The 25,375-nt window shown below is 45.0% G+C and overlaps 1 protein-coding gene and 1 pseudogene across 1 annotated transcript in view; one reads left to right on the top strand and one right to left on the bottom strand.

The window, feature by feature from the left end:
* LOC126456044 (tolloid-like protein 1) overlaps nt 1-25,375 on the bottom strand; it is a 1,300,043-nt gene that overhangs the window by 140,848 nt on the left and 1,133,820 nt on the right. Inside the window, exon 8 of the mRNA XM_050091798.1 lies at nt 8,545-8,753. Within this exon, the coding sequence (XP_049947755.1) occupies nt 8,545-8,753 (209 nt within the window). The remainder of the gene's footprint in view (nt 1-8,544; nt 8,754-25,375) is intronic.
* Nucleotides 18,496-18,613, top strand: LOC126458813 (5S ribosomal RNA; annotated as a pseudogene).

The raw sequence follows: 25,375 nt of genomic DNA, 5'->3' as shown, positions 1-25,375 counted from the left end.
GTCCCTTCTTCAGGTATACCAGGGGAATCGCAACATTACCGTAGATGGAGATGAGATGCTCGCGTGATTCATGCACTTTCTCGTCAGCATGGGGCCATGTTAAGGATGTACTGTCACAATATCATGCCCTTGTGGTCTGTGTTTCTGAGGCAGAGATGAAGATGCAACTTGCCACTTGCAGGAAAAGTGTGAGGAGCCACCAAAAGTCCACACTTTAAAGCGATTTCCGCTCTCAGCGCTCTTGAGCGGCCATTATCGTCCTTATTTGGCTCGCAAAGCACACAGTTTCTCTTCGTAAACGGACGTCCGTAAAATTGCTGAGCTAACTGTGTTAGAGATTGTCGTGCAAGAGCGGAGAAAATCGTGAAGAAGATTCGGGACTCGTCGATGGCTTGAACAGCGAATTGCTGGTAGAGGAACACTTGTTCAAATACGTGTGAATTCCTATGGGACCAAACTGCTGATGTCATCGGTCCATAGACTTACACACTACTTAAACTAACTTACACTAACTTAAGTTAGGAACAACACAGACACCCATGCCCGAGGGAGGACTCCTCGAACCTCCGGCGGGGGGGGGGGGGGGGGGGGGGGGGCACGCCATCCGTGACATGGCGCCTCAAACCCCGCGGCCACTCCGCGCGGAAGAGGAACACTGCATAATGATGTAAACAATCTGAGATACATACTAATAGCAGTTATTCGTTAACTCAGTTGAATCTCCATATTAATTTCGGTTTTAAATTGAGTTTATTTAAGATATAGCGTGTAAAGTCAGTTTGTGCGTGCATAATAACCATATCCTCTGTGTTGTATTGACTTGTATTGACTACCATCACTCTAAATTAACGTACTTTATCACACATGTTTCAATATGGTAATTTGTTTCGTAATTTCATTTGATTGGAACAGGAGATTTTTTGAAGCTGTTCACCACCTCTGAAAAAGGTATTTACCGGCGAGATACAAACATGAGGCACTCCATAGAACCAATATATATATATATATATATATATATATATATATATATATATATATATATATATATATATATATATTACACAAAGTTTCATAAAAGCAAAAACTTCCAGTGTGTAACTTGTGTTTACTGTCTGACATAGACAAGCAGTCACATTAAGGTTTCTGGGCACTGCGATAACATTGCGCAACAGTGCGAAAACAACAGCCTGATATCAGACTCCGATGTGAAAACTGGGGGTGCGATGTGAACAATTGCTGCAGGAAGCCATTAATCACGACAGCTGTGTATGCAACAATAACTACGGCAAATACGTTATTTATAATAAATAGCATCGACTATCACAAATAACACTTCTACTAAAGTAACAAGAAAGACCCAAAACGAAAGGTGATAAAAAAAACTGTCACCTTTCACTTCGCGCTCACAATCCTATCAATTTCGCCACAGCTTCGACATTGTAGCTGACGCTTCGTACATTGTATGGAATATCTAACGACTGAATCTACAGATATCATTATTTAACTATTGCAAATAGCACCGAAACGCCGTGCTTTTGATAGATCATTGTGCCGTAGCATTGACACCGTATACTTTCATAGCACACAAGCTATAACACTAAAAGCCTCACATACACGATGCTTTTAGCTACCGGTCTGTAGTTCCTTGTCATTTTATTGTAATAAATCGGAACTTCTCGAGAACTCCTCAAGTTTCTGATGCTATGAAAGAGCTTATATTCGTACCACATACTATACAGGAAAGAATTTGCGTCGAATACCATGTACGGCGGCTCCTACGTTCCGCTCATGACGTAAGACGATGTAGCATCACATTGGCCGCGTTCCCCTCCACGAAGGAGAAATCTGAAATGCTAGATGCTTCATTTCACACTCCACGGTGTAGTGGGGCGTAGAATTCTACGGTGTGACGTCACCAGCTCCTCGTCCACGTGCGTTTTCAAGTCCCGTGAGAGGACGGCTTTAGGCTTGCCATCTCGTTAATGTGGCGGGTGTCTTCCATCTGCGACTGTCTAACCTCCATGCTATGCGCTCTGCGCATTATGCTATGTAAGCAGGTATCTGATTCCTTTTCTTGGAAAGGAAGAAAATACAGTTAAAATCTCAGGCAGGTAAGCTATTTTGAAACGTGAGTACAATACCAAGTCAGCAGCCCGCTATTCCTTAGGATAAGCATTAAAAAAACCAATAGAAGAAAATAATCCGCACACCGCGGAACCTGAGCAGCAGATCCGAGTCGCGTTCCCCTTTTCAGTCGATAGGGGACCTGAGAGTTTAAAAGCAGCTTGCTATACGCAGCGCTGAACCGGAATATGGAAGTCTATCCGATTTATCCGACGTTTTGGCGGGAAAGAGAGTGCGCGACTGTGCGAAAACAACAGCCCGATATCAGACTCCGATGGGAAATCTGCGGGCGCGACGTGAACAAATGCTGCAAGCCGCCATTAATCACGGCAACCGGTTATCCCGCGCAAGGCGCTGCCTCCGGCAGACGAGGGGAACGACTGCCAGCCAGGAGAGGCAGCCGCTTTCAACACGAACCCGGTAGGAAGTGTGTTTCAGCATCAATACAGAAAATGTCTGGAACACAGTAGTCACATAATAACTTAAACTTTTATTCTACATCTACAGCGATCCTCTGCAAGCCACCATACGCTGCGTGGCGTAGGGTATCATGTATCGCTACTAGTCATTCCCTTTACTGTTCACTCGAAAATAGACGGACTTTTCATAAGTCTCCGTACGAGCCCTAATTTCTCTCATTTTATCTTCGTGGCTCTTACTCGCAATGTACGTTGGTGGGAGTAGAATCGTTACGCAGTCAGCTTCAAATGCCGGTTCTCTATATTTTCTCAATAGTGTTCGTCGAAAACATCGCTTTCTTCCAGGTATTCCCATTTAAGTGCACAAGCACCCCGTAATAGTTGCGTGCTATTCGAACCTACTGGTAATAAATCTAGCTGTACGCCCCTGAACTGAATTACTTCGATGTCTTGCTTCAATCCGACTTGGTGTGGATCCCAAACACTTAAGCAGTACTCAGCAGTCAATCGTACTAGTGTCCTACATGCTATCTCCGTCACAGAATAACCACACTTCCCTAAAATTTGTCCAAGTCGAAGTCGACCATTTCCCTTCCGTACAAGAATCCCTACATCCTCGTTCCGTTTCGTATCGCTTTTTAACGTTACGCCTGGATATTTAATCGACCGGACTGTCTTAAGCAACATACTAATAATGCTGTATTCTAACATTATGGGTTTGTTTTTCCTGCTCTTGTGCATTAAATTACATTGTTCGACACTCAGAGCGTGCTGTCATTCATCGCACCAAGTAGAAATTTTGTCTACGTCTCCTTGTATCCTCCTACAGACACTCAACGTCGACACCTTCCCGTACACCACAGCATCATCAGCGACAACCCCAGGTTGATGATCACCCTGCCCGCCAGATCTTTTATGTGTATACAAAATGAGAAAGATCCGATCTCACTTCCCTGGGGCACTCCTGACGATACACTTGTCTCTGACAAACACTCGCTGACGAGGACAGCGTAATGGGTTCTGTTACTTAAGAGGTCTTCGTGCCAATTACACATCAGGGGACCTATTGCACATCCTCTTGCCTTTGTTAACAGTCTGCTATTCGAACTGAGAATACGTTCAATAATTCTGCAGCAAAGTGATGTTAAGGATATTGGCATGAAATTCAAGGATCACCTGCGTTTTTTCCAGCCCTTGGGACTTTGGGCTGGGCAAGATATTTGCGATAAATGCAAGCTAAGTATGTGACCAGTGCTGCAGAGTACTCTCTGTAAAACCGAACTGGGATTCCATCCGTACCTGGCGACTTATTTTCTTTCGTTAACCTTCACCTCGCCAGAATGGTAAACTATCTTTAGTTATGTGTATGTGTTTGTGTGTGTGTGTGTGTGTGTGTGTGTGTGTGTAGTATACTGCTGGTCCTTAGAATTGTTAACACCGGGAACGATAGCAAGTAACGAAGTTTTGCTTGTTGTACTTGCACTGTTCAGTTAGAACATTATCACCACCGACCTACTATCGATATAAACCCGTCCAGGCGATAACAGCGTCGTCTGGTGAGGAATGACTGCTAGTCAGACACATGCACGGTGTATGGAAAACAGTGAGCTTGCTGTCCGTGTGTAGAATGGGGAAGGCCCGCAATCTGTCTGAGTTGGACAGAGGGCAGATTGTGATGGTCCTCAGGCTCTTCACAAGCATGTCAGAAATTGCACGACTTGTTGGGTGTTCGTGGTGAGTGTTTTTAACACGTGGCGAAACCAAGGTGAGCACATCCAGACAACGTGGGGCTGGGCGGCCACCCCTCATTACAGATGTCGGACGTCGTAGGCTGGACAGACTGGTAAAACAGTGCAGGCGGTGAACTGTGGCAGAACTAACATCAGACTTTAATGCTGGACAGAGTGCAAGTGTGTTTGAACACACAGTGGACAGAACATTCCTAACGATGGGTCTCCGCAACCGATGACCCATATATGTGCCAATGCTAATACCACAACATCGGCAACTACGAATGAAATAGGTACATGACCATCGGCACTAGACATTGGCGCAGTGGCAGAGCATTGCACGGTCTGATGAATCCCAAGACCCTTTTCATCATACCGATGGGAGAGCGCGAATCCATCATGTTCCAGGGGAACAGCTCCTTGACACCTGTACTACGGGACAGAGACAATTTGGCGGCGGTTCCATTATGCTGTGGGTAACATTCACGTGCGCACTCATGGGTCCAGTTGAGCTCGTGCAAGACACCATGACGGCCAAGGAGTATCATACACTGGATGCAGACCACATACACCGCTTCTTGACGATCATGTTTCGCTACGGCAGGGCTATTTTTCAGTAAGATAACGCGCCATTTCACAAGGCCAGGAGTGTGACTGAGTGCCTCGAGGAACACAATGGTGACTTCTAATTGACGTGCTGGCCCCCAACTCTCCAGATCTGAACCCGATCTAAAACATCTGGGATGTGATTGAACGTGGTGTCAGAGCTCATCCCCCCCCCCCTACTGGAATTTACGGGAATTAAGTAACTTGTGTATGCAGATGTGGTGCCAACACCTCCAGCGATCTACCCAACGCCTCATTGCTTCCATGCTATGATGCGTCGCCGCTGTTATTCGTGCCAGAGGTGGACATACCGGCTATTACATAGGTTATAACGTTCTGGCTGATCAGTGTATATAGTGTACTAGGATGAATTCATAAAGTTTGAAGATGATTTGGGGGCATACGAGTTTCGAAATTTGGTATCCACAGCGGCTACTTATGGTTGCAGAGTGACTGTAGGGTAGCTGTACACTGAGTCGAACTGAGCTTAGATGACAGATATGGGGTGTCGTTGTACGCTGCTTCAAATGTATGTCAGAGGTCGTTTCTCCGTATAGATTGTATCCACTGTTATAAGAGTTTGTCGGTGAGAAGTTATCTCTACATTCTCCTTTTTCAGTCTTTCTTAGTAGAACATGGGTTTCTTAGTTCTCGGTTACCGGGTGGATCGTAGACATGTCAGCAATGCTAAAAGGAAGAGAATGACACATTTTTAAGTGAGCACCTTAATTTGTAAGCTATTTCTGGTCAAAATTTTTCGGATGAGTCGTGATCTATCATTTTGTCTCCCAGCTGTGAGATTCATGTCATTGTCCAGTCCTCGAAGGTGTAATGGATGTCGACCTTGTCATCCTCTGCCTTGCGGCGTTATGCGGATGCGATGTGGAGAATCATGTGTTCATCACACCGCCCTCCCAGCGGTTTTACAGACTTTCCACACCATGGGGTCACTATTTCTCATTTCATCTGGCATCAAAAGACTTAGTGCACCCGACCAGACCTCCCAGTAAGGGAAAGTCCTTGCTAGTATCGGGAATCGAAGCTAGATCCTCCACCTGGCAGCCATCTACACTGACCTCTCAGTTACGGACGCGGACTTCCATCTTATCTTCAATAAATTTACTGTCATTATTTTATCCATTTTGGTCAGAAAAGACCACAGCTATTTTCGTAAATTGCTCTGTAGGAAATACAACAACCACCCACAAGTTTTTTTCATTTCTTTAATTTTTATTTTATTTTATTTTGTTATACCGTTACTACTTTCGGACCCGAGACTATCATCGGACGGTAGCATTGAGTTCTTTGAAAGTTTTTCATTTGTGTACTAAAATACAGCAAAGTTTTTGTAATTGCATGGTTTACAAAAGGTTTTACAAAAAAATGGTTCAAATGGCTCTGAGCACTATGCGACTTAACTTCTGAGATCATCAGTCGCCTAGAACTTAGAACTAATTAAACCTAACTAACCTAAGGACATCACACACATCCATGGCCGAGGCAGGATTCGAACCTGCGAACGCAGCGGTCGCTCGGTTCCAGACTGCAGCGCCTAGAACCGCACGGCCACTCCGGCCGGTGAAAGGTTTTACATTCGCGTTCTAAATTATAAAGAAGTTTACGTACTGTAACACTGTGTAATTACTTACGTTTTAGGACGCAAATATAAAACTTTTTGTGAACCATACTATCACAAAAACTTTGTTATATTTTAGGACACAAATGTAAAACTTGCAAAGAAGGCAGCGCTACCGTCTGACAATGGACCCAAGCCTGAAACTAGTAACGGTACAATAAAAATATATAAAAAAACTTGTAGCTGTTTGCAGTATTTTCTACAGTGTGAACATACTGTTGATGTATAGGAACCAAGAAAGTCGTTCCCGAAAGAAGTCGAATATTTTTACCTATTTATTTGCACTGATTTCTATTTCTTTAAATGGAGGGACACTTAACCTCCCGATCTTAAGAATACTTTTCTGTAAATTACAGAAACGAAAGAGCTATAGAAAACTAAATGTATTACGTATTCAGTCTTTACGTCTATAGCGTACAGGCCTAGCACTGTCGTTCTGGGCTGAGGTGAGCCAATCGTGACCGGCCGACAGCCGTCTCATGCTCAGCATGTTGCATCGAGATGCGGGTGATGGCGGGTGATGGCAGCACACCACAGTCCCAGCCCTTGTCGGGCTAGCGTAGCTGGTACCCCTACTACTCGGCCACTTAGCTCCTCAACTGACATTACGAGGTCGAATACACCACGTTTCAGTCCTTCCTGCAAGGTAAAATCCCTGGAAATACCGGTAATTGAACCCTGGCCCCTCTGCATAGCTTATCCTGCCACGAGGGATATTTATGGAGTGATTTAATCCATTGCAATGAAAAGGTGAGAATGAAATTGATGAAGATTGAAGACAATGAAATATTAGTGAAACCGTCCAGCAATGTCGAACTTGCAACATTATAAACATTTCAGCTCCGCGTTCCAACATTGACGGGCTATCAATTGTGACCGATCGCCGCGTCATACTCTGCAAGTTGCGTCATTTGGATGCAGCTTGATGGACAGGGGATTCAGCACATCGCTGTCTCGGCCGTTGTCGACTTCCCAGGTGCAGTGGGGAGGGGGAGGGGAAGGGAATTGTTGTTAAATGTCTCGTCAACGACGAGGTAATTAGAGACGGGGCATATGCTCGGCTTAGGGAATGAAAAATATGGTTCAAATGGCTCCGAGCACTATGGCACTTAACATCTGAGGTCACCAGTCCCCTAAACTTAGAACTACTTAAACCTAACTAACCTAAGGACATCACACACATCCATGTCCGAGGCAGGATTCGAACCTGCGACCGTAGCAGCCGCGTGGTTCCGGACTGAAGCGCTTAGAACCGCTCGACCACAGTGGCCGGCTTAGGGAATGACAGAGAAGGATAACGGCCGTGAACTTTTGAAGGAACCATCCCCACACTTGTCTTAAGTGATTAAGGGAAATCATGGAAAACCTGAATCATGATGGCTGGACTCGGGTTTGATTGCAAGTTCAGTGTGCTAACCACTACGCTGACACGCTCCGCTCGCTTCCCAGACCTTGAAGCCACTACGTCTCAAGTAACACCTACAATGGGCTTACGACGCTGAGTGTACCTTGTTCATGTTCTCCGACCAGCAGAAAAACCTGGCAGTGCAGCTCACTGAAGCCGTGTCATCCATACGTCAGACGCGCTGGCCACTCAGTTATGTCGGCGGACTTAAGGAAGATGTTGTAACAATTTAAAAGCAGGAAATCTGAGTTCCAGTTGCGGCTTCCAACAAATTTTCAGTGCTTTCAATATTAATTACCAAATACGCGAAAATACGGGGCGAGGGTAGATCTAATGGCTTGAAGATAAGGAAAGGACATCGAAACATAAACTACTACCAAGTGATGCAAAGCGGTACGGAGGACGCGAGAAAGTGGTTCTAGTGCCACCTTTAGAATGTTATAGTGATGAGGTATTACAATTTTTAAATCTTAAAGATACGAGAAAATTAACTGGTAGTTACATAAAATTCGAGAAGCACATTTGACAGAAAATAAAGAAAGGAAAAAAAATCGTCTGAAAAATCCGACGGAAGCTTTCGGAACCACTGTCCTGGAGAGAAAGCTATAACGGAATGGGACTCACCGAGCTTGACGAAGCTCTCGCTGAACTCGAAGATGCCCTTGAAGCCGCGGTTCTGCGTGTTGGCGGTCCTGGGCAGCGTGACGAACGTGACGAGCAGCGCCGCCTCGGACGAGTAGAGCACCAGGTTGCGCTGCTGGCCGCAGTACGTGCCGATCACCGCCGACTCGTTCGTCGCGCCGTCGTACACCTTCACGTAGTCCAGCGGGCAGCTGCGGGCACACGCGTGCTTCCTCACAACTTCTCTGCCGAAACAGTATAAAGTCATACGTCCCAAACTCACATTCAGATACTGCCAAAACCTTAGATTCTCCCTCTTTAAGAGTTACCCAGCAACTATACAGGGTGTTACAAAAAGGTACGGCCAAACTTTCAGGAAACATTCCTCACACACAAATAAAGTAAAGATGTTATGTGGACATGTGTCCGGAAACGCTTAATTTCCAATCTTAGAGCTCATTTTAGTTTCGTTAGTATGTACTATACTTCCTCGATTCACCCAATTGAAGGAAGGTAATGTTGACTTCGGTGCTTGTGTTGACATGCGACTCATAGCTCTACAGGTTAGTGTTCGTCACGAACGTGGTTTTTCAGTCAGTGCAATGTTTACAAATGCGGAGTTGGCAGATGCCCATTTGATGTATGGATTAGCACGGGGCAATAGCCGTGGCGCGGAACGTTTGTATCGAGACAGATTTCCAGAACGAAGGTGTCCCGACAGGAAGACGTTCGAAGTGATTGATCGGCGTCTTAGGGAGCACAGAACATTCCAGCCTATGACTCGCGACTGGGGAAGACCTAGAACGACGAGGACACCTGCAAAGGACGAGGCAATTCTTCGTGCAGTTGACGATAACCCTAATGTCAGCGTCTGAGAAGTTGCTGCTGTACAAGGTAACGTTGACCACGTCACTGTATGGAGAGTGCTACGGGAGAACCAGTTGTTTCCCTACCATGTACAGCGTGTGCAAGCACTATCAGCAGCTGATTGGCCTCCACGGTACACCTCTGCGAATGGTTCATCCAACAATGTGTCAATCCTCATTTCAGAGCAAATGTTCTCTTTACGGATGAGGCTTCATTTCAATGTGATCAAATTGTAAATTTTCACAATCAACATGCGTGGGCTGACGAGAATCCGCACGCAGTTGTGCAATCACGTCATCAATACAGATTTTCTGTGAACGTTTGGGCAGGCATTGTTGGTGATGTCTTGATTGGGCCCCATGTTCTTCCACCTACGCTCAATGGAGCACGTTATCATGATTTCATACGGGATACTCTACCTGTGCTGCTAGAACATGTGCCTTTACAAGTACGACACAACATGTGGTTCATGCACGATGGAGCTCCTGCACATTTCAGTCGAAGTGTTCGTACGCTTCTCAACAACAGATTCGGTGACCGATGGATTGGTAGAGGCAGACCAATTCCATGGCCTCCACGCTCTCCTGACCTCAACCCTCTTGACTTTCATTTATGGGGGCATTTGAAAGCTCTTGTCTACGTAACCCCGGTACCAAATGTAGAGACTCTTCGTGCTCGTATTGTGGACGGCTGTGATACAATACGCCATTCTCCAGGGCTGCATCAGCGCATCAGGGATTCCATGCGACGGAGGGTGGATGCATGTATCCTGGCTAACGGAGGACATTTTGACCATTTCCTGTAACAAAGTGTTTGAAGTCACGCTGGTACATTCTGTTGCTGTGTGTTTCCATTCCATGATTAATGTGATTTGAAGAGAAGTAATAAAATGAGCTCTAACATGGAAAGTAAGCGTTTCCGGACACATATCCACATAACATCTTTTCTTTATTTGTGTGTGAGGAATGTTTCCTGAAAGTTTGGCCGTACCTTTTTTTAACACCCTGTATAGTATCTCACGAATATAGAGTTATTTCTCAACCACAACACCTCCAATGCGTCCCACATCATAATCATCCGAGCTATTCCTAAATTTTCGCCTTCTATTCAACCCTTAGTTCTCCTGTCATCTCTAGTTGCTGTCCCTGTATTAATAGACAGAGAGGTAATGTCCGAGTTGGTACAGGATTATACAGATTTATGAAGTACCTGTGTTGGTTTTCTTTCGTTCAAATCGATAAAACGTAATATCATTATGGCATAAAAGACTTTTAAACTACTTGGCAGATTGAAACTGCCTGGCGGACTGAGAATTGACCACAGAACCTTGCCTTTCGCGGACAATGATCCTCTCGATGCAGGCACGAGTCACAACCAGCTTCACTTTCACCAGTAACTCTCTACTGCGTTCCACACTTTCAAGAAGCTCTCCTCTGTACCTTCTGTCAATGAGACTTTGAAATCTAATCTTCCTTCCTTCCTCCTAGTGCTTGTTGGATTAACATTCCTGGGGAATGGTCTGGAAAGAAGATATAGCTACTAGCACTAGAGAAGCTCTGAGGGCGACTAGTGAGTTGTATTTAGATAGCTCAGTAGATAAGAACACTCCTCGCGGAAGGCAATGTTCCCGATTCACATTTTTAATGTGCCAGGAAGTTACAAAATAGCGCATACTGTGAAGGAGAGTGAACGGTTCACTCCTGAGATAAAATTCCTTGATTTTGAACAGTTTATCGGCAGAGATCTAACCAACGCTGCTTAAGGTTGATAAGTAGTATATTCCTTCACTATCAGCTTGTACAAAAGAGACTAATTCAGAAATATTCGTACCTATATTTCAAGATGGTCTACGCGAAGAGCAACCGAAACATCAGAGTGGTAGTGGAAGAAGGACAAAGCTGTATCAAATAGCTGACGCCTTACGCAATATTCGAACAAAAGTATCCGGTCACTTATTAGTGGACATTAGTATGGGGTGTGCCCACCCTTCGCTATAATGAGGGCTTGAACGCTGCTGAGGAATGGCATCTCATTCTTCCTCAAGAGCCACAACCAAAGATGGTAGTGACGTTGGATGCTTGGGTCTGGACCGAAGTCGACATTTTAACCCATTCCAAAGGTGTTCCACTGGGTTCAGATCGGGACTCCGGGCTTGCAAGTCCATTTCAGGAATATTGTCCACAGTCCGCCTCCTTAGCTGAGTGGTCAGCTCGTATGACTACCATGTAGTGGGCCCAGGTTCGATTCCAAGCTGGGTCGGAGATTTTCTCCGCTCGTGGAGTGGGTGTTGTGTTGTCCTGATTATCATTTCATCATCACCGACTGAAGTCGACCGGTGTGGCATCAAATGAAAAGATTTGTAGTTCGGGGCCGTCCCCAAGTGGGGACATCTAGCCATCAACGTCATAGGATCAATCCATTGCACTTCATTTCATTGTCCACAAACCAAAGCCTCACAGAGGCTGCTTTGTCATGCTTATACAACCATCGTCTCTGAACTTCCACTCTGCTGTACGCGAACACAGTGCTGTAAAATTTGTTCACATACCTCCGGATTTAGAGTTTTCTTAAGAGGACCACACTCTAACCACAAAAATCACCACCTCCTCCACACTTCACCGTTGGCACTACGCATGATGGTAGTTAACGTTCTCCAGGTCTCGCCAAACCCAAACGCTTCCAACAGATGACCACAGAGTATAGTGTGATTCATCACTCCAAATCACTCCTTACCTGTTATCCACTGTCCCGTGGCGTCGCTCTTTACACCATCTCAAGCGTCCTTCAGCACTGACTACAGAAACGTGTGGCTTATAACGTGCTACTCGGGCACTGTACCACGTACATTTTTTAACTCCCTATGCATAGTAATCGCTCTAGGTGGACTGCTCATAGCACTTTGAAAGTTATCAGCGATTCCTTCCGCTGAATTCACGCAATTTTTTATAACAGCCCTTCGCAATGCTTGTCCTTCCCTGTTCGTCATCACATGAGGTCTGCATGGTCTTGGTGTCGCTGCGGTTGTCTCTTCGCGTTCCCCCTACACAACCACATTGAAATGTTCTAATGAATCTGTTATTTGACCTCCAAAGACTAGTCCACGTTAGAAGTCCCTGAGCACTTCTGGCCGACGCGTTCTGATATTAATGCTTCTCTGCTGACAACAGAATAGTCCCTGCCTCCTTTTATAGTGTCGGATTCCTCTCCCTCGTGACATCTAGTCGTCAATCACACATTATATGGAGGCGTCCGGATACGTTCTATCAGATAGTGTAGATACATAGGAAAACATTACATTACTTTTACGTCAAGCACTACTTACGAGAGATTTCCTGTCACAAGCAGTCGACTGTAGAATAATCAATTTCGTAACATCTTCCAAAATACGAAAGCCTCTTTCTCAGGAATTTTCAGGACATTTTACGGAGCAGTATCCGGGGACACTCCCGAAAACATACGTTTTTCATATTAGGTGCATTGTGCTGCAACCTACTGCCAGTTACTCCATATCAGCCACCTCAGTAGTCATTAGTCATCGCGAGAGAGCAGAATGGGCCGCTCCGTGGAACTCACAGGCGTCGAACGTGATCAGGTGATTTGGTGTCACTTGCGTCATACGTCTGTACGCGAGATTTCTACACTCCTAAAAATCCCTAGGTGCACTGTTTCCGATGTGATAGTGAAGTGGAAATGTGAAGGGACATGTACAGCACAAAAGCGTACAGGCCGACCTCGTCTGTTGACTGACAGAGACCGCCGATAGTTGAAGAGGGTCGTAATGTGTAATAGGCAGACATCTATCCAGACCATCACGCAGAAATTCCAAACTGCATCAGGATCCACTGCAAGTACTATGACAGTTAGGCGGGAGGTGAGAAAACTTGGTCGAGCAGCTGCCCATAAGCCACACATCACGCCGGTAAATGCCAAACGTCGCCTCGCTTGGTGTAAGGAACGTAAACAGTGCAACAGTGGAAAAACGTTGTGACGAATCACGGTACACAATGTGGCGATGCGATAGCATGGGGTGGGTATGGCGAATGCCTGGTGAACGTCATCTGCCAACGTGTGTAGTGCCAACAGTAAAATTCGGAGGTGATGGTGGTATGGTATGGCCGTGTTTTTCATGGAGAGGGCTTGTACCCCCTGTTGTTTTGAGTGGCACTATCACAGCACCGGCCTACGTGGATGTTTTTAGCACCTTCTTGCTTCCCACTATTGGGCCGGCCGGAATGGCCGTGCGGTTCTAGGCGCTACAGTCTGGAAACGAGCGACCGCTACGGTTGCAGGTTCGAATCCTGCCTCGGGCATGGATGTGTGTGATGTCCTTAGGTTAGTTAGGTTTAATTAGTTCTAAGTTCTACGCGACTGATGACCTCAGAAGTTAAGTCGCATAGTGCTCAGAGCCATTTGAAACATTTGAACCCACTATTGCCGATCGCGGTGGCCGTGCGGTTCTGGCGCTGCAGTCCGGAACCGCGGGACTGCTACGGTCGCAGGTTCGAATCCTGCCTCGGGCATGGGTGTGTGTGATGTCCTTAGGTTAGTTAGGTTTAACTAGTTCTAAGTTCTAGGGGACTTATGACCTAAGATGTTGAGTCCCATAGTGTTCATAGCCATTTGAACCATTTTTGAACCCACTATTGGTGAGCAATTCCGGGATGGCGATTGCTCCTTTCAACACGATCGAGGAGGAGGAGGAGGAGATTAGTGTTTAACGTCCCGTCGACAACGAGGTCATTAGAGACGGAGCGCAAGCTCGGGTAAGGGAAGGATGGGGAAGGAAATCGGCCGTGCCCTTTCGGAACCATCCCGGCATTTGCCTGAAGCGATTTAGGGAAATCACGGAAAACCTAAATCAGGATGGCCGGAGACGGGATTGAACCGTCGTCCTCCCTAATGCGAGTCCAGTGTGCTAACCACTGCGCCACCTCGCTCGGTAACACGATCGAGCACCTGTTCACAAAGCACGGCTTGTGCCAGAATGTGACAGTATCACAATAATGTTTTAAGGACCTCTTTGCTTCACACTGTTGAAGAGCAATTAGGGGATGGCTATTACATCTTTCAATACGATCGAGCACCTGTTCATAATGCACGGTCTGTGGCGGAGCGGTTACAAGACAATAACATTCCTGTAATGGACTGGTCTGCACAGAGTCCTGACCTGAAGCCTATAGAACACCTTTGGGATGTTTTGGAACGCCGACTTCGTGCTAGGCCTCACCGACCGATACCTGTCCTCAGTTCAGCACTCCGTGAAGAATGGGCTGCCATTCCACAAGAAACCCTCCAGCACTTGATTGAACGTATGCCTCCGAGACTGGAAGCTGTCATCAAGGGTAAGGGTGTGCCAACACCATACTGAATTCCAACATTACCGATGGAGGGCGCCACGGAATTTTAAATCATTTTCAGCCAGGTGTCCGGATACTTTTGATCACATAGTGTATACACACACATCAAAAAAAGTTTTGCATGACCTCGGTTCCGAGAGTTCCGGAACCTGTGTAAAAAATTGGAATAGAGAGCAACATAAACATCATTTCCGCCTTTTTTATTGTTCATGAAAACCACACATTGCATGTTGTACCACAATACAGTGAGACCTTCAGAGGTGGTGGTCCAGATTGCTGTACACACCGGTACCTCTAATACCCAACAGCACGGACTCTTGCATTGATGCATGCCTGTATTCGTCGTGGCATACTATCCGTAAGTTCATTAAGGCACTGTTGGTCGAGATTGTCCCACTCCTCAACGGCGATTCGGCATGGATCCCTCAGAGTGGTTTTCGGGTCACGTCTTCCATAAACAGCTCTTTTCGATCCGTCCTAGGCATGTTCTATAGGGTTCAATACTTACGAAAATCTCACTGGATGTACCCAGAAAGCTTAAATCCAGAAACGTAAAAAAGTGTGCTATTGGATACTTTTTGCGCAATGGTAAAGACAACACTTCAGCTTTGCAAAAGAGTGAAATATATGAAATTACTTGTAATTGTGGCAAATTCTATATAGGTCATTCTGGCATGGCAATATGTGCTCACTTGAAGGGACACAACGGAAGTTGGAAACTTAGAAAATGAGACTCTGCTTTTGCTGAACACCACTTTGAAGATGGCCTTCGTTATAAGATGAAACGTGAAGTATTACATCACATGCATAAAGGAAGGAAGACGAACTATATTGGAATTATGGAAATTAATAAATTGATGTCCATCAACCGAAGATTAGTACTGAATGACCAGACAGAGTTCCCTTACTCGCCACTTGTAACTGCAGATACTACTCCTAATCCCATCCAGACCATGTTATAAATTACCCCCTTATTTACATGCCCCAATATCCTTTATATTAGTTAGTATAATTTCTATCGTTGCAATAAAAAATTTTACTTTTTGTAATTACAGCTGCTTCACTCATCTGCTTAATATCACTATTACGCCTTATCTGTTCGTAATTTAGGACCTATGAGAGCAAGATTATTTTGTTCAGCCACAACTTTGGAATATGTCGCCAAAGTTTATTGTTCAATTATTTTATTCTATGTTCAACTGTTGCAATTTGTCTGTAGTTCATTAGTTAGTGTGTGACATATTTTATCTTACTTACATAATTTCACAACGCATTTGCACTGAAATAATCCCTCTTCTTCATTCGTAATTCTAACATTAACATTTTTCGTCTGTGGAAATGGAGATACTCTGTAGATGCACTAGTTTAAAATCTTTGAACCAACAAAATTTCACTACACCGCATATTTATGTTTGTACTTGATGATGGAGTAACAGCCGAAAACCGGTTCGTATAACAAATAATAAATATTGTAGAATACTACACCGATGTTTTTTGTGTTTAATTTATAACGTGTAAAATATTCTAGCAAGAACCGGCGGAACAATCAATCAGTGCAATCTGTAAGCTACACTAATATGCTAGGTAACAATCTCAATTCAACTCTTACCACAAATTGTTGAGCCATAAAAGTGAAAAATTTGGTGATGTCGAATGACAAAGCACGCCCACAGACTCTCAGTTGTAACGTCTCATCACTGTTTAGTTGGCTCTTCAGGTTCTGGGAATCCTTGTCTTCAGCCCACATTTTATATTTCCCGACTGTGAACTCTTTGAACCACGTATAGGTACTATACTAATTGCTTGAATTCTAGGGACAATGGAGCTAGACAACTGGTTGCACGATCAGCCGGAAACTTCATTCTTGCAGGAAATACTCTAGCCTGTAGACCATTGGACCAATTGTGTTGAAACACACGCAGATTCCGTAGAAAATATATGCATTTGTACAACTAGTCGTCTGAGTAATCAATAACGTCCTATAATTTTGACATTCCTTCTGCATCAGCACACATGGTGAACCTCGCAAAATTTCGTAGGCTGTTCAGGCATATTTTTTGAGTATTTTGGTACAGAGGAGGAGTGGTCTCCGGTATTCGCTAAAGGGTGATAACATAATTACGATTTATTCTCATTGTTAAGCCAGCTACCTTTGTTTCTGTGGGAGTACATTTACAAAATTTGAAAGAGCCTGTAATATGCGATTACCAAAACTACAACACGTATGGTAGGCGCTTAAATACAAAAGTATTGTAAAATACACTGAGGTGACTAAAGTCATGGGATAACGATAAGCACATTTACAGATCTTGGTAGTATGGCGTACGGGAGGTATAAAAAGGCAGTGCATTGGTGGGGCTGTCATTTGATTCGTGTGAAAGATTCCCGACTCGATTATGGCCGCGTGAAAGGATTTATCAGCCTTTGAACACGGAATGGTAGGTGGAGCTGGACTTATGGGATATTACATTTCGGAAATCGTTAGGGAATTCAGTATTCCGAGAGCCACAATGCCAAGAGTGTGTCGAGAATATCAAATTTCCATGGAGAACGCAGTGGCCTTTGGCCTTCACTTAACGATCGAGAGCAGCGGCGTTTGTGCAGAGTTGCCAATGCTAACAGACAAGCAACACAGCGTGAAACAACGGCAGAAATCAATGTGGTACGTACAACGAACGTATCCGTTGGGACAGTGCCGCGAAATTTGGCGTTAATGGGGTATGGTTGCGGACGAACGACGTCAGTGCCTTTGTTAACAGCACCACATGGCATGTCGCACCTCTCATGGGCTCGTGACCACATCCTTTGGACCATAGAAAACAGGAAAACCGTGGCCGCGTCAGATGAGTCCCGATTTCAGTTGGTAACAGCTGATGGTAGGGGAGTGTGACGCTGATCGCTCGAAGTCATGGATCAAATTGTCAGCGAGGTACTGTGCAAGCTGATGGTGGCTACATTGTGGTGTGGGCTATGTTTCATGGTCCTGTGAACTGTTTCCTTTGCTCCAACTGAACCGATCATTGACTAGAAATGGTTATGTTTGGCCACTTGGAGTCCATTTGCAGCCATTCATGAAATTCACAATTCCAAACAACGATGTTATGTCACTGGGCAATTACTATTCGCAGTTGGATTTAAGAACATTCTGGATAATTCGAGCGAATGATTTGTCCACTCAGATCGCCCGACATGAATCCCATCAAACTTTTATGGGACATAATCGAGAGGCAGTTTGATGCTCAAAATCCTGCAGCGCCAACACTTTCGCAATTACGGATGGCTGTAGAGTCCGTATGGCTCAATATTTCTATAGGGGACTTTTTGAACCATGTTACGTCCAGTTGCTTCACTACGCCGGGCAAAAGGAGGGCTGACACGATATCAGGAGGTGCCCCATGACTTTCGTCACTTCAGTGTGGTTGTCGTCGCTGTGGAAATGCTCAGCATAGCGTCGTCTCGCTGCTCCATTGGATGCAACCAAGTGCATATAGACCTACTGTTCGTCAGTGAAAACCTATCCGTGACGTTGTTTATCAACGTTAGCGTGCCACTAACCTGTCGAAAAAAACAAAGACGTAGTAGAACAGAGAACTGAATGTAGGCATAAGGGCGAAGAGTAAAGTGGACATTACTGCTGTCAACATACAGTGTCGTGAGGGAATGGAACAAATTTGTTTCCAAACAAGACAGAGCGCATGCTGGAGATAATTTCTCTGTTGGTCAGATGCAGGGCAACGGCCTTGCCGCAGTGGATACACCGGTTCCCGTGAGAGCACCGAAGTTAAGCGCTGTCGGGCGTGGCCGGCACTTGGATGGGTCACCTTCCCTGCCACCATGTGCTGTTGCCATTTTTCGGGGTGCACTCAGCCTCGTGATGCCAACTGAGGAGCTACTCAACCGAATAGTAGCGGCTCCCGTCAAAGAAAACCATCATAACGACCGGGAGAGCGGTGTGCTGACCACACGCCCCTCCTATCCGCATCCTGAACTGAGGAGGACACGGAGGTCGGATGGTCCCGATGGGCCACTTTTGGCCTGAAGACGGAGTGCTCAGATGCAGCATGAACGTGAAGCTTTTCCCTGATCACAAAACAGTATTTCTAAGTAACTATCCTGGATACAGCTATTCTGTTCTTTTGCAAATGATAGCTTAATTCATATGGGTTTTTATGTAGAGGCTTCCATGTGTTTATTCCTTTTTTGTAATGATAGCTTAACCCATGAAATTTTTGTGGATGTATTTGCACATGTGCTCTGACACACCAATTACCGGAATTTCAAGCATGGTTACTGTTTAAACAAGATGATGTACCGCTACAATGGGGGTTATCTGTTCGCGAATTCTTATATGAAACCTTTCCGGACAGATGGATCGGTAGAGATGGTCCAGTATCGTGGCTACGTTTTTTACCAGAAATAATCCGTCTTCACCATTTCCTGATGTGCGAAGTCGTACGGCACGAATACGAGAAGCTGTAGAGGCGGTGACGGAAGAGATATTGGAAAAGATACGGAGAGGAACTGAGCGGTGCCTAGGCGTTCTCTGGGCAACAAACGAAGCACATATGGAAGTATATCCATAAAAACGTAATGAGTTAAGCTACCGTCTGCAACTAAAACGCATAGCTGTACCTAACATAATTCCTTAGAAATCAATTTTTGTAATAAGGGAAAGACTTTGTGCTCGCCCTATAATTTCAGTGGAATGCAGCTACAAGGATATACAGGGTAAAGAATCAACAGTAATGCAATTATTCTGTAACGAGTTACCAGGAACACGGCTGCCTTGTACGAAAATAATCAGAAAATATTCTTTAACAACCTCCGGTAGTTTCTTGTTGGATTTCTAGTTCATCCCGTACAACAAAACTAAAAAAGCTGTAGTGCCTCTTTTGACAAGCATCGTGTGTTACATTTGTACACTTTGTCTTTTTGCGTTACAGCACTGTCACTTGAAATGGCTTTTCTTACACACATTTCTGCGTACGAGACACGAAAAGTTGTTCTTTTTATAGTACAGTGAAGCGAAAGTCTCCTGTACAATTGTTGTCAATATTACGTTTCATTACCTGAAATCCAAACAAACTGATTCTTTTATGGATAGCGAAGATTACCTTATATGGACCATACGGAAGATGATACTCAGGGAGATGTGCTCCCTGCCGCCGTTGGATAAGCAGCTGCAGCAGCAAGTCGTATACTCCTAGCTCACTCATTTGTTACATAGTTTAATTCTTAATTTCTTTGCGTTTTTTTGGTACTTGCATTGTTTAATTCATAAATTTCGGGCGTATTATAGTATTTGAGAGTTGTAGCATCGCGTTTTAGTACCTGAATAGTGTAAAATCGCGTAGTCTCCTTCCGCCGCCGAGCAGTGTGTCAGCAGTGCGCAAGTAGCAGCATTACTGCATTTACTAGGCAATCTTGTATTTTAATAACCGTTTAAATTTTGTGTCGATTTTTGCGCTCTCTGTAGATCAGTTCAGATGTTCTTTGCACAACAGTTTTTAGCATGGATAGGGACTGCAACTGCTGTCTTCGGATGCAGGCTGAGTTGACATCCCTTCGCTCCCAGCTTCAGGCAGTGTTGGCTTCGGTCACACAGCTTGAGGCTGTTGCCAATGGGCATCACTGTGGGGGTCCGGATGGGGTTTTGTCGGGGACGGCCAGCTCGTCCCACGCATCCCCCGATCGGACTATGACTGTGGTTGCCCGGGATACTGCCCGCATTGAGGCTGATCTCTCACCTGTGGTAGAGTGGGAGGTCGTCTCAAGGTGTGGCAGGGGGCGAAAGACATTCGGGACGGCTGAACGGAAGGCCTCTCCAGTTTGTCTGACGAACCGGTTTCAGGCTCTGTCTCAGGCTGATACTGATCTTCGGCCTGACATGGCTGCTTGTCCTGTTCCAGAGGTTGCCCCTCAGTCTGCAAGATCCGGGCGGTCGCAGAGGGTGGGCTTACTGGTAGTTGGGAGCTCCAACGTCAGGCGCGTGATGGGGCCCCTTAGGGACATGGCAGCAAGAGAGGGGAAGAAAACCAATGTGCACTCCGTGTGCATACCGGGGGGAGTCATTCCAGATGTGGAAAGGGTCCTTCCGGATGCCTTGAAGGGTACAGGGTGCACCCATCTGCAGGTGGTCGCTCATGTCGGCACCAATGATGTGTGTCGCTATGGATCGGAGGAAATCCTCTCTGGCTTCCGGCAGCTATCTGATTTGGTGAAGACTGCCAGTCTCGCTAGCGTGATGAAAGCAGAGCTCACCATCTGCAGCATCGTCGACAGGACTGACTGTGGACCTTTGGTACAGAGCCGAGTGGAGGGTCTGAATCAGAGGCTGAGACGGTTCTGCGAGCGTGTGGGCTGCAGATTCCTCGACTTGCGCCATAGGGTGGTGGCGTTTCGGGTTCCGCTGGATAGGTTAGGAGTCCACTACACGCAACAAACGGCTACACGGGTAGCAGGGGTTGTGTGGCGTGGGCTGGGCGGTTTTTTAGGTTAGATGGCCTTGGGCAAGTACAGAAAGGGCAACAGCCTCAACGGGTGCGGGGTAAAGTCAGGACAAGCGGGGATCAAGCAGCAATCGGTATTGTAATTGTAAACTGTCGAAGCTGCGTTGATAAAGTACCGGAACTTCAAGCGCTGATAGAAAGCACCGAAGCTGAAATCGTTATAGGTACAGAAAGCTGGCTGAAGCCAGAGATAAATTCTGCCGAAATTTTTACAAAGGTACAGACGGTGTTTAGAAAGGATAGATTGCATGCAACCGGTGGTGGCGTGTTCGTCGCTGTTAGTAGTAGTTTATCCTGTAGTGAAGTAGAAGTGGATAGTTCCTGTAAATTATTATGCTGGAGGTTACACTCAACAACCGAGCTAGGTTAATAATTGGCTCCTTTTACCGACATCCCGACTCAGCAGCATTAGTGGCAGAACAACTGAAAGAAAATTTGGAATACATTTCACATAATTTTCTCAGCATGTTATAGTCTTAGGTGGAGATTTCAATTTACCAGATATAGACTGGGACACTCAGATGTTTAGGACGGGTGTTAGGGACAGAGCATCGAGTGACATTATACTGAGTGCACTATCCGAAAATTACCTCGAGCAATTAAACAGAGAACCGACTCGTGGAGATAACATCTTGGACCTACTGATAACAAAAAGGCCTGAACTTTTCGACTCTGTAAGTGCAGAACAGGGAATCAGTGATCATAAGGCCGTTGCAGCATCCCTGAATATGGAAGTTAATAGGAATATGAAAAAAGGGAGGAAGGTTTATCTGTTTAGCAAGAGTAATAAAAGACAAATTTCAGACTACCTAACAGATCAAAACGAAAATTTCTGTCCCGACACTGACAATGTTGAGTGTTTATGGAAAAAGTTCAAGGCAAACGTGAAATGCGTTTTAGACAGGTACGTGCCGAGTAAAACTGTGAGGGACGGGAAAAACCCACCGTGGTACAACAACAAAGTTAGGAAACTACTGCGAAAGCAAAGAGAGCTTCACTCCAAGTTTAAACGCAGCCAAAACCTCTCAGACAAACAGAAGCTAAACGATGTCAAAGTTAGTGTAAGGAGGGCTATGCGTGAAGCGTTCAGTTAATTCGAAAGTAAAATTCTATGTACCGACTTGACAGAAAATCCTAGGAAGTTATGGTCTTACGATAAATCAGTAAGTGGCTCGAAACAGCATATCCAGACACTCCGGGATGCTGATGGCATTGAAACAGAGGATGACACGCGTAAAGCTGAAATACTAAACACCTTTTTCCAAAGCTGTTTCACAGAGGAAGACCGCACTGCAGTTCCTTCTCTAAATCCTCGCACAAACGAAAAAATGGCTGACATCGAAATAACTGTCCAAGGAATAGAAAAGCAACTGGAATCACTCAACAGAGGAAAGTCCACTGGACCTGACGGGATACCAATTGGATTCTACACAGAGTACGCGAAAGAACTTGCCCCCCTTCTAACAGCCGTGTACCGCAAGTCTCTAAAGAAACGGAAGGTTCCAAATGATTGGAAAAGAGCGCAGGTAGTCCCAGTCTTCAAGTAGGGTCGTCGAGCAGATGCGCAAAACTATAGACCTATATCTCTCACGTCGATCTGTTGTAGAATTTTAGAACATGTTTTTTGCTCGAGTATCATGTCGTTTTTGGAAACCCAGAGTCTATTATGTAGGAATCAATATGGATTCCGGAATCAGCGATCGTGTGAGACCCAACTCGCTTTATTTGTTCATGAGACCCAGAAAATATTAGATACAGGCTCCCAGATAGATGCTATTTTTCTTGACTTCCGGAAGGCGTTCGATACAGTTCCGTACTGTCGCCTGATAAACAAAGTAAGAGCCTACGGAATATCAGACCAGCTGTGTGGCTGGATTGAAGAGTTTTTAGCAAACAGAACACAGCATGTTGTTATCAATTGAGAGACGTCTACAGACGTTAAAGTAACCTCTGGCGTGCCACAGGGGAGTGTTATGGGACCATTGCTTTTCAAAATATATATAAATGACCTAGTAGATAGTGTCGGAAGTTCCATGCGGCTTTTCGCGGATGATGCTGTAGTATACAGAGAAGTTGCAGCATTAGAAAATTGTAGCGAAATGCAGGAAGATCTGCAGCGGATAGGCACTTGGTGCAGGGAGTGGCAACTGACCCTTAACATAGACAAATGTAATGTATTGCGAATAAATGGAAAGAAGGATCCTTTATTGTATGATTATATGATAGCGGAACAAACACTGGTAGCAGTTACTTCTGTAAAATATCTCGAGTATGCGTGCGGAACGATTTGAAGTGGAATGATAACATAAAATTAATTGTTGGTAAGGCGGGTACCAGGTTGAGATTCATTGGGAGAGTCCTTAGAAAGTGTAGTCCATCAACAAAGGAGGTGGCTTACAAAACACTCGTTCGACCTATACTTGGGTATTGCTCATCAGTGTGGGATCCGTACCAGATCGGGTTGACGGAGGAGATAGAGAAGATCCAAAGAAGAGCGGCGCGTTTCGTCACAGGGTTATTTGGTAACCGTGATAGAGTTACGGAGATGTTTAACAAAACTCAAGTGGCAGACTCTGCAAGAGAGGCGCTGTGCATCGCGGTGTAGCTTGCTCGCCAGGTTTCGAGAGGGTGCGTTTCTGGATGAGGTATCGAATATATTGCTTCCCCCTACTTATACCTCCCGAGGAGATCACGAATGTAAAATTAGAGAGATTCGAGCGCGCACGGAGGCTTTCAGACAGTCGTTCTTCCCGCGAACCATACGCGACTGGAACAGGAAAGGGAGGTAATGACAGTGGCACGTAAAGTGCCCTCCGCCACACACCGTTGGGTGGCTTGCGGAGTATAAATGTAGATGTAGATGTAGATGTAGATACGGAATTGTTACAGCACGGAAGTGCTGTAACTAATATGTGTGAAAAGGCTGCGCGCAAAATCGCGGTTTGGGTAGTCTTAGTGCTCGGTTCCTATCTGAGCTAGGAGCATGGGGTAAAATGTTTTTGGTTTAGCCCGAACCAGTGGGTTTTTGTACAGGCATTTGAACACCTGTCTCAATGTAGCTATGTACAGTATCTTAAGGAAGGTTTAAACGACGATACGGAGCTGGTGCCCAGGCAAATTGTGCGGCTCGATTAATTCCTTTTGCAAGAGATTTTAAGTGGGCTGAAATTAATGCTCAGCTAGTGGCGCCATTTGTATGTGCACAAACAGTCAGCCTTAACTCCGGATTGGAGCGAGACTGATGATTCATCGCTGTGTCGGTCATTGGTCTAAGATAAGTTTTAACAGTTTGAAAAAATCTTGCTCCGTTTGGGTTTTACGTGCAAATCACGTTTTTCTGGAAGGTTTCTGAAGCGCGACACTTCAGCGCTTTAAATTTGTACGAATCGGTTCGACTTTTACACGAAGATAGATAAATGGATAAAGTAAGAGCAATTTTTTCTTATCCAGTAATCTTCTTAAAATCGAGCAAAATGTAGCACGTAATATTCGTTTTTATGTGAACTGAATGCGTGGATACTGTTTAGAATGAATCAAACAAAAAAATGTATTCTTACAATAAAACTGATAACTTGCTTTTTTTTTTAAGTGTCATTTCTATGTTTCAAACTTGTGCGAACTCTTTTCCAATTTTGTTAGAAGGTAGAAAAGTAGATTTAATTAATGGTCGTGAAAGCTTGATGCGTTGTCAAAATGTAATCAACATGGTCCGAAAGACAATAAAAAACCTATTCCAAATCGGTCGTCGCCCTAGTCAACAAAAAACTACATCGATTGCCAAGCTATGGTGATCTAATGTTAAAATTACGGCAGAGTAAACGTTAGGAACCAGAATTAAAAATGCTGCTATCATAGCACAGAAGAAGGCGAATTTCTAGGCAGAGTTAAGAATTTAAAAGAAGGGAACTATCTTTTCGATTTATCTGGCAGCTTCAGAGACATTTAATCAAAATATGTAGAATATTCGCGCCTTTTTTCGTGTTAACCCTACTTCCCCAGCGCAGTTAACTCTCTTAACAGCAAGGTGCTGGGACAGCTTCATCTTAAAATTTATAGACTATAGTCCCGGATCCTATGCCCGCAATAAATTAAATTCGCTGG

The sequence above is a fragment of the Schistocerca serialis genome, chromosome 2, assembly GCF_023864345.2.
Source record: "Schistocerca serialis cubense isolate TAMUIC-IGC-003099 chromosome 2, iqSchSeri2.2, whole genome shotgun sequence".
Classification (NCBI taxonomy): domain Eukaryota; kingdom Metazoa; phylum Arthropoda; class Insecta; order Orthoptera; family Acrididae; genus Schistocerca; species Schistocerca serialis.
Note: the sequence above shows the minus strand (reverse complement) of the source record. Positions and strands in the feature narration are given on the sequence as shown.